The sequence below is a fragment of the Giraffa tippelskirchi genome, chromosome 11 (assembly GCF_054371585.1).
Source record: "Giraffa tippelskirchi isolate mGirTip1 chromosome 11, T2T-mGirTip1v1.2.pri, whole genome shotgun sequence".
NCBI classification, from domain to species: Eukaryota; Metazoa; Chordata; class Mammalia; order Artiodactyla; family Giraffidae; genus Giraffa; species Giraffa tippelskirchi.
In genome coordinates, this window is record NC_137285.1 from 149002190 (window position 1) to 149013029 (window position 10840).

The 10840-nt window shown below is 40.2% G+C and overlaps 1 protein-coding gene across 1 annotated transcript; it reads right to left on the minus strand.

The window, feature by feature from the left end:
* Positions 1 to 532: 532 nt before the first annotated feature.
* LOC145525299 (olfactory receptor 5B12-like) lies at positions 533 to 1510 on the minus strand. The gene has a single exon (XM_081538093.1). The coding sequence runs from the start codon at positions 1499 to 1501 to the stop codon at positions 533 to 535; it is 969 nt and encodes a 322-aa protein (XP_081394219.1). The 5' UTR covers positions 1502 to 1510.
* Between the last annotated feature and the right edge of the window lie 9330 nt (positions 1511 to 10840).

A 10840-nucleotide genomic window follows, 5' to 3' on the forward strand; every position in this document is an offset into this window, starting at 1 on the left:
ATTTACAACTGGCATTGTCACTATCTAAGTTCAGGATACACGTATACGTGGATAACAGGGCATAATTCAAAAGGTTTCTGAGCTCTACCAGAAAAATGCTAAGTTATATTATCTGGATTAGATCCCTAAATTCTATTTTTTCAGCAGTCTTTCAAGGTAACTCTTAGGAGTATAAACGTCTAAGAACCATGCCCCTGTGCTGTGTAGAAGATTTGTAGAGTTCTCTTAAGTCTAGAAATTGAAAATGGAACTCTAGTGTCAAACACCTATGAGATTTACCTGCAAAGCATTTTAAACCAATAGACTGATGTAATGTGGGGTCCTATAGTATCAAGGATTATAATCTTTATCTCAAGATAGAAGCAATGTTACATTTCTGGAAAGGGACATCCGGAATTTCTTCTACCCAGTTACAGTCATGAAGAGTGAATAGAATCAGTTTTATTTGGGAAGGAACTGCTCAAAGAAATAAAAGACAAGAAAGAATTAACCTTCAAACAACATTCTTGGCCGTAGAAGTCCAATAGAAGTTTCACATGGTTTGCATGCGATTTCTAATTAGTAAGCTAAGCCTAGCGAAGACTGCTTTTCCAACCACCCTTTTAAAGGCACTCTTGACCTCTTTGTTCCTCAGGCTGTAGACCAAAGGGTTCAGCATGGGGATGACCATGGTGTAGAACACGGACGCCATTTTGTCTGAGCCCATGGAGTGGCTGGAGCTGGGCTGTAAGTACATGAAGATGATTGTCCCATAGAAGATGGAGACAGCAGTGAGGTGGGAAGCACAGGTGGAGAAGGCCTTCTTCTGTCCCTCACTTGAGTGCATCCTCAGGATAGCAATAAAAATGAAGAGGTAAGAGCCCAAGATAACCAAAAGAGTGAAAAAGGTGTTGAACGCTGCCAGTGTGAAGAGCACAATCTCGTTTGGGTAGGTATCAGAGCAAGAGAGAGCCAGCAGTGGGGGAATGTCACAGAAAAAGTGATTAACCACCTTGGAATGGCAGAAGGAGAGGTGGAAAGTGAGGGCAACGTGGATGGAAGATTGTAAGAGTCCACAAACATAGGAGCTGATGACCAGTAAGGCACACATCATTCTAGTCATGGTGGAGGTATAATGCAGGGGTTTGCACACGGCCGCATGGCGGTCAAAGGCCATTGAGGCCAGGAGAAAACTTTCAACGGTGGCAAAGGCTGCAAAGAAGAACATCTGGGTAGCACATGCATCGTAGGATATAATCTTATCTCCTGTGAGAATCCCCGCCATTACTTTAGGAGTAACAGAGGAGGCATAAACACAATCCACTAGGGAGAGGTTACCAAGGAAAAAGTACATGGGCGTGTGAAGTCGGGAGTCCAACAGAATCAACACGATCATCCCGAGGTTCCCAACCAGGGTAGTGAGGTAGATGAGAGTGAAGGTTGTAAACAGAGGGACCTGCATCTCTAGAGCATCTGTTAACCCCACGAGAAGGAATTCAGTCACCTCTGAAAGGTTCTCCATCAGCTGGGGAGTCAACGTGAGCAGCACCTATGACAAGGTAAGCAAATACAAGATGATGCTATTTGATCATCTTCATGGGAAGTAAGCTGTAAATGGGGTCTCTAGTTCAGCTTCTTGTGGAGGGAAGGAGCTCACGGGTAAGAAGCTGAACCAGATGCGTAGTGGTGGGTTGAGTGAGGTTGTTCATCTAGAAGTGGAATGGAAAACGCTAGAATGCCCTTACTGACTGTGGCTGCCATGAGCAGACCATATTATGACTCTGGGTCACATTTCAGCTTGCTTGCTTGCTTGCTTGCTGTATGTTATATCCTCTTACATTAAACCACGTAGGATTCTTTTTCACTATTTCTCTCTCTTACAAGCACACTTGTCTAAGGTATACATAGAAGGCTTAAATCAATAGAAAGTAAGATACAGGAAACATTTTGTCAGTCATCGGTGTATAACGCTGACAGGCCCTCCTCAGTTGCCCTTTCCATCTCTGAGGGACCCCTCATTCACTTCACTGGAGATATACAGTGATTCAAAGCCCTGCCTTAGGAACACCCAACCTTTTTTTTCCTTCTAATTCATGGGGGCCCTCAGTTGAGTGGCCCTCAGTTTTCTGTCTTCCACTGTCATCTACACCTTTGCCTTATTTGTGTGTAAAGAGAATAGGGGAGATGGAAGAATTAGTTTTGTCCTCACCTAGAGACTCTGTACCGTCAACCAGACCACAGACCTCCTGCCATATCACGTAGTATATCTGGTTGTGCTCACCTCCAGTGGTAACTCAGCAGATAGCTCATTGTAGCTGCTGTAATTATAGTATGAGAGACTGTCTTGACCCGAGAGATCCTTCTGACTCTGGGATATTAGGTCCCATTCATTTCTCCTGGATTAACTATTATTAAATATTCAGCAGAGGATGTGACACAGCACTTGTCTTTAAGGATTGCCTAGTGGGAGGGACCTCATCCAGAAGATACATTAGTCATCATGTATTTCTGAAGCGGAGGTACATTCATGGCCTTTGAAATGAGAAAGGATGTTTGGTTTGCCCAACACAAGAGCTCAGGAAGGGTTTATGGAGATGAGAACGCCTCAGTTGTGGCTTGGAAACTAAAGAAATAATAATAACAATATATTAGTTACTATAACAGCAGACACATAACATTTACTTTGGGTCAGGAAACTGTTCTAAGCTGGTCACATATATTAACTCATTTAGTTGAGTCAGAAATTCTGTTAGGCAGGTACTATTATTACCTCCATTTTGCTTCAAATGGAACCAAAATTTAAAGAGGTAAATTACTTGCTCAAGTAGCAAATTTGGTGGTAGAACTGGGATTGGAATCCAGGCAGCATGATCTAAAATCTGCAATATTAAGCACCCTTCTAAAAACAGTAGGTCAAGTTCATTAATCTCCCTATATTTCAGTTTCTTCATCTTCCAAGTGGGAAATTCGGTTTTCAACTTTTAAGGTAGATGAGTAGGATAACTTAGATCATGTAGAACATTTAAAACTATGTTAATTGCACAGCAAGTACTCAAAAAGTTTAAGATGTCACTACTACTATTATTGCTACTACTACTACTATACCAGGCAGAAAAAACATCATGGATAAAGGTATGAACTGGCAAACACCATTGCATACACAGACAATTATAAGTATATAAGTATTACTAAATCAAATCTCAATTAAGAGTGATGTACAAAAGTAATTGGTAGACATGAAACTGTGATTAAGACCTAAAAGAGAAAAAATGTCTCAGATTATAGAAGTAATACAACTATTTAGAAGAGTCTAAAGTGACTATTTAGATCAAATATAACAAGAATATGCCTTTTACAGGAATCCCTCCTACAATGTTGGTGGGGCTGTAAGTTGGTGGACCTCTATGGAGGTTCCTTAAAAAACTAAAAATAAAGTTGCTGTATGATCCAGCAATCCCACTCCTGGGTATAAAGCCAAAGGAAGAAAATCCACTGATTTGAAAGGATACATGCAGCTCAATGTTCACAGCAGTGCTACTTAAAACAGCCCAGACATGGAAGCAACATAAAAGCCCATGGACTGATCAATGATTAAAGAGAATGTAATACACAAATACAATAGAATATTATTCAGCCATAGATAAGAATGAAATAACACCATTTGCAGCAACATGGGTGAACTTAGAGATTATCATTATTAAGTGAAGTCAGACAGAGAAAGATAAATATGATATGATATCACTTATATAGGGAATCTTAAAAAATGTCATAAATGGACTTGTTTACAAAACAGAAACAGACTCGCAGACATAGAAGATGAACTCATGGTTATCAAAAAGGAAAGGGGTGATAAATCAAGAGCTTGGGATTAACAGATACGTACTTCTATATATAAAGCAGATAAACATCAAGGACCTACTGTATAGCACAGGGAAATATATTCAATATCTTATAATAACCTATAATGCAAAAGAATCTGAAAAAGAATATACACATGTATGTATATATAAAAAACGAAATCACCTTGCTGTACACCTTAAACTAACACAGCACTGAAAATCAACTATATCTCAATAAAAAACCGAGTAAAACCACAATTTCAAAAAAATATTTACTTTTTTCAATAAGTGCCAGCAATTAGTAACTTAGACAGGATGTGGTTATGGGAACTTTACTTACACTCTGTGAATCTCAGTCTGATTGCCTGTGAAACACCCAATTCATGTAATACCCACAGCATTTATTTTACCGATCTGAAAAGTTGAGGCTAAGTGACCCGCGGAGCCCTGCTAGCACAGCTCCAGCCCTGGACCGTGTCCAGGGTCCCCTCCCTCTCTGTCTCCTTCCCTTCCTAGTTGGCTTTGCCCGTAAAGCAGCCCTGTGCCGGGAGCAAGTGTCACAAAACAAAGAGCACGACTCCTGACTTTTTAAGGAGGAAGAGACAACCAGATCCACAAATTACCTCCCCAAAGTGCTAAGTGATACAATAAACGTGTGTATAAATCTGGTGAAATGATCAGCAAAGTAACCACAGTATGCCAGAATACCCTGCTCCCCGTGAATTACCTTCTCCTGAGGCTTATTCATCAGTTCTTAGACGTCTGTGCTTGCTAGAGTTGCCAGATTTGCCCCAAATACATAAACATGTAAATCTGGTTAAATCTATTTTTGAAAAAAAAAAAAGTTAATTTTTGTTTTCCACTGATGTGATAAGAATGGCCAAATACATTTGTATTGACAAAATACATTATTTATACTACTTACAGGTACAAATGAACACAAAATATCTCCTTTTGATCCAGAAATTCAGGGTGTGGGAGTGTGGATAGGATTGTACTGCAAACACAAGACCAATTCTAATCCTAGTTCTGTCGATAACCAGCTGGGTGTAGGCCTGCCACTGGCCAGATCTTATTTCACAAGACGAAAAACATTCTTTATGTCTCTTGTAAGCTGCTGTCCTGCTCTGATGTGACAATAGATATAAAAATTCTTTAGAAACCATAAAGGTACTAACATTTAAAAATCAGACAATTTGAGACAAATTGCTTTCTGTAGTCTATCACACTTTTTCTTGGTTACTGCAGGATATTCAGTCAATAATATTGAATGTCCAAACTTTGATGTTTCTGAGGAAGATGGCTTTATATTTGAGATCACAAACAGATGTTGAAAGTTTCCTACAAGCCCTGAAATTCAGAAAAGGAACTATGATGTTTCTACCTAGTCCTGCAGTACATTCTAAACAAACAAACAAAATAAATCAGGGGATGCAGTCTCCCTTTGTGAGTCTAACCATCACTCCACCATTTGTATAACACACCTGATTATAATGAGCATGGAAGTATGGATGCTGGAGGGTGGCATAGCAGAGGGGAAAGAGCAGTGAACTGGGAGGGAGATGATGCCTGCTCACAGGTCTAACTTTAAACTCTCTGGGCCTTTCCCATCCTCATCTGCACGAATTAAAACAGGTGGGACCTCTAGAGGTCCTTCTGGTTCTAATCGCCTGTGATGGCGTGATTTCTGGTTCCTTACTTTTGTCCTAGGCGTGACAAATGAAGGTACAAGGCAGACAGCAAGGACGACCTTCTTGCTCAGGCTATTGACTACAAGTCCCCATCCAGAAAGGCTTCACGCTGGAGAAGCTCCTTTCCCATCCTCGGAGCTCTATATGGTGGAACATAACTTGGGTTTGTGCTCTTGCAAATATCAAGGCAGAGAAAAAGACCTTGTCACAACAAATCTCAGGGGAAACATTTAGTAGCAAGTGAGTGGATATCTCATGAGGCTCCGGGTCCCAGATTGGTCCTCCTAACCTGAACCTGACTGGGAGATGCCGGAGGATAATATTTGCATGCCCTCTACCTGAGAGTGTTTATGAAGGCAAGGGAGGATGGAAACTTAGAAGGAGGAGCAACTAGTCAGCAAGTCAGCAGGCCCCAAGCAAGCTGCCTGCGTGGATGCTGAATCACTTCAGTCGTGTCAGACTCTTTGTGACCCTGTGGACTATAGTTCACCAGGCTCCTCTCTCCTTGGGATTCTCCAGGTAAGAATACTGGAGTGCGTTGGCCACGCCTTCTCCAGGGGATCTTCTCAACCCAGGTATCAAACCAGCATCTCCTGCAGCTTCTGCACTGCAAGCAGACTCTTTACCGCTAAACCATCAGGGAAGCCTCACAGACAAGTTAGGCAATGCAGATTAAAACTCCCTTAAAATCTCTGGCTTATGTGGTGTCAGAACCTTATGCAAGCTTTCTCTATCTCTTTCATAAAAATCTGGAAATCTGTCTTCTCCTCAATTCTTTTAAACAAAATACCCATTTGTTTTACCACTGCAGAGCTGGATTGGGTATATTTTGGGAAATCTTTGTTCTTATTTTTTAGAACTAAGACGGTGGATTCATTCTTTCCTCTGCATAGTCCTCTCTGTCCCTAAACAACCAGGTGGAATTATCTCTGTTTTATCAATGCTGTCAATTATCAGTCAGTTTATCAGTGCTTCACAATTATGAATTTGGGCTATGTGGTAACATGGTCTCCCTAGCTCTATCATCTGTTGCAGGGTGACCTTGGTCAAGTTATTCAATCTCTCCAAAAATCAGTATATCACCTATAAAAAGAGAAACAATAGTATTGTATATCCCTCATATGAGAGTAGGGGCTTCCCAGGTGGCGCTAGTGATAAAGAACCCATCTGCCAATGCAGGAGACATAAGAGATGCAGGTTTGATCCCTGGGTCAGGAAGATCCTTGGAGGAGGAAATGGCAACCCACTCTAGTATTCCTGTCTGGAGAATCCCATGGACAGAGGAGCCTGGTGGGCTACAGTCCATAAGGTCACAAAGAATTGGGCACGACTGAAGTGATTTAGCACATACGTATATGAGAGTGCCAAAGACTACATTAGATGTTGTTGTTCAGTAGCTAAGTTGTGTCTGACTCTTTGCAGCCTCATGAACTTCAGCATACCAGGCTTCCCTGTCCTTTACTATCTCCCGGAGTTTGCTCAAAATCCTGTCCGTTGAGTCAGTGATGCCATCCTACCATCTTGTCCTCTGTTGCCTGCTTCTCCTCCTGCCCTCAGTATTTCCCAGCATCAGGGTCTTTTCCAATGAGTCAGCTCTTTGAATCAGGTGCCCAAAGTATTGGAGCTTCAGCTTCACGATCAATCCTTGCAATGAATATTCAGGCTTGATTTCCTTTAGGATGAACTGGTTTGATCTCCTTGCAGTCCAAGGGATTCTCAGGAGTCTTCTCTAGCACCACAATTCAAAAGCATTAATTTTTCAGCTCTCGGCCTTCTTTATGGTCCAAGTCTTACTTCTGCACATGACTGCTGGAAAAACCATAGCTTTGATTATACGAATCTTTGTCGGCAAAATGATGTCTCTGCTTTTTAAGATGCTATCTATGTTTGTCATAGCTTTTCTTCCAAGGGGCAAGAGTCTTTTAATTTCATGGTTGCAGTCACCATCCGCAGTGATTTTGGAGTCCAAGAAAATGAAATCTATCACTGTTTCCATTTTTCACACCATCTATTTGCCATTAAGTGATGAGATTGGATGCCATGATCTTAGTTTTTTCAATGTTGAGTTTTAAACTTGCGTTTTCACTCTCCTATGAATAACAGAATTCACCATTTTAAAGTGTGCAATCAGTGTTTTTTTTTTTGTATTTACAATGTTATGTAATCATCACAAGTATCTTATTCCTGAATATTTCCATAGCCACAAAAATAAACCCCAAATATGTTAGTAAGTCCCATTCTTCCTATTCCTAAATCCCCTGTCATTGAGTAATCAAAATTTTTTACTTGTATTCCTAGTCTATATATATTATTAAAGTGAGAACATATAATTTTTGTCATTTTATGTCATTTTCTTTCACTTAGCATAATGCTTTTGAAGATCTTCCATGTGGTAACATTTTTTAATCTTCATTTCATTTTATGGCTGAATAATATCCCATTGTATAGATATATCACAGTGGGTTCATCATTTGATGGATACTTCAGGTCTGTCAACCTTTGGGCAATTGTTAATAATGTTTCTATGACTATTCATATACAAATTTTTGCTGAACATACATCTTCAGTTCTCTTGGGTATATATTCAGAAGTGAAGTTGCTGGGTTATATGGTAGCTCTGTATTTAACTTTCTGAGAACCACCAAATGGTTTTCAATAGTAGCTACATCATTTTTCATTCCCACCAGCAAAGTATTAGAGCTATTCTTCCACAACTATTGCTTTGACATTTCTGGATTTTTTTGCAATTCCATATGAATTTTAGGATTGGCATTTTAGATTTTGCAAAAAAAAAAAAAAAAGCTACTGGGATTTTGAAAGAAATTATATTGGTTCTATAAAACAAAGTTAGTGGAGGTGATGGAATTCCAGCTGAGCTAGTTCATGTCCTAAAAGATGATGCTGTTAAAGTGCTGCACTCAATATGCCAGCAAATTTGGAAAACTCAGCAGTGGCCACAGGACTGGAAAAGGTCAGTTTTCATTCCAATCCCAAAGAAAGGCAATGCCAAAGAATGTTCAAACTACAGCACAATTCCACTCATCTCACACACTAACAAAGTAATGCTCAAAATTCTCCAAGAAGGCTTTAACAGTACATAAACTGAGAACTTCCAGATGTTCAAGATGGACTTAGAAAAGGCAGAGGAACCAGAGATCAAATTGCCAACATCCATTGGATCTTCAAAAAAGCAAGAGAGTTCCAGAAAAACATCTACTTTTGCTTTATTAACTATACCAAAGCCTTTGAATGTGTGGATCACAGCAAACTGTGGAAAATTCTTCAAGAGATAGGAATACCAGACCACCTGACCTGCCTCTTGAGAAACATGTATGCAGGTCAAGAAGCAACAGTTAGAACTGGACATGGAACAACAGACTGGTTCCAAATAGGAAAAGGAGTACATCAAGGCTGTATATTGTCACCCTGCTTATTTAACTTATATGCAGAGTACATCATGAGAAATGCTGCGCTGGAGGAAACACAAGCTGGAATCAAGATTTCTGGGAGAAATATCAATAACCTCAGATATGCAGATGACACCACTGTTATGGCAGAAAGCAAAGAGGAGCTAAAGAGCCTCTTGATGAAAGTGAAAGAGGAGAGTGTAAAAGCTGGCTTAAAACTCTGCATTCAAAAAATGAAGATCATAGCATCCAGTCCCATCACTTCGTGGCAAATAGATGGGGAAACAGTGACAGACTTTATTTTCTTGGGCTCCAGAACCACTGCAGATGGTGACTGCAGCCATGAAATTAAAAGATGCTTGCTCCTTGGAAGAAAAGGTATGACCAACCTAGACAGCATATTAAAAAGCAGAGACATTGGTTTCCCAATAAAGGTCCATCTAGTCAAAGCTATAGTTTTTCCAGTAGTCATGTACGAATGTGAAAGTTGGACTCTAAAGAAAGCTGAGTACTGAAGAATGATGATTTTGAACTGTGGTGTTGGAGAAGACTCTTGAGAGTCTCTTGGACTGCAAGAAGATCAAACCAGTCCATCCTAAAGGAAATCAGTCCTGAATATTCATTGGAAAGACTGATGCTGAAGCTGAAATTCTAATACTTTGACCACCTGATGCAACTAACTGCCTCATTGGGAAAGACCCTGATGCTGGGAAAGATTGAAGGCAGGAGAAGGGGTTGACAGAGGATGAGATGGTTGGAAGGCGTTACTGACTCCATGGACATGAGTTTGAGCAAGCTCTGGGAGTTGGTGATGGACAGGGAAACCTGGTGTGCTGCAGTCCATAGGGTTGCAAAGAGTCGGACACAACTGAGTCACTGAACTGAACTGAGATGAGATTACTTTTGGTAATATTAATATCTTAATAATGTTGTTTTCCTTCCCATGAACATCAGATACCTTTCTACTTATTTACATCTTTAATCTTTCCACTTATTTTATGTTTATCATAATTGTACAGCCACTCCATAAGTGCCCACACGCAGGACACTGGAGCCAATATTGCAAAAGGCATGGCCTCACCCTGGACCACAGAGCAGCATTTGCTCCCTGCCTGGTTGCCGGAGTCCAGCCCCAGCAGGTCAGGATTCCCTCAGGATGGACGGCGTTGGCGATACGAATGAGAAGACACAGCGAGTCGTGGTGTTTCCAAGTGTCTTCTGACTTCATTGTTTTTAAGACAGCTTTTATATTTTTAGTGGTACATAGAAACAAATGTAAAGTGTAGAGTCATGCCAGATCAGCTCGATGGATCAGCAGTTTTTGATCCATATCGGAACCAGAACACTGTTTGTGTTTCTAAGTTATAAAAGGTTTAAAATTGTTTACATCATCTTCTGGCCCAGAGGCCTGCTAACATCTTGTGACTCTTTTATTGATAAGGGTTGATCAGCCAGGACACTTTTGTATCAGGCACAGCAGGAAAGAATTCATTAATAGAAAGTTTCAAGGTAAAACCTGTTTTCGGTAATTGACTCTATGCCTTGAGCTTAACAGAAAAGAATGTGGTTCCATAAAGTCATAGTACAGCAAGCTGAAACAATATAGCACAAAGGTCAGTTCTTAGCAAAATCACCAGCTGAATTAATGATTGTCTTATTATTTGTATTGAGGCTAAACTTTTATTTATACAAATCTCTAATTGTTATGTTTTCATTATATAGGCTAAATACGTTAAGAGTAGAAAAGGCATAATGAGTAAGTATAGACTAAGTTACAGTTTTATAAAGCAACATTTCTTATATTTTCTAACAAGCCTTTTTTTCCTACAAAGGTCTCTGTGCCCATTGGGGCTTTCTGTGTGGAGGCTCTCAATGCTGTTCTGTTGTTAAGGGGCAGTCAAGCACATTAGCTCCAAAGGCACAG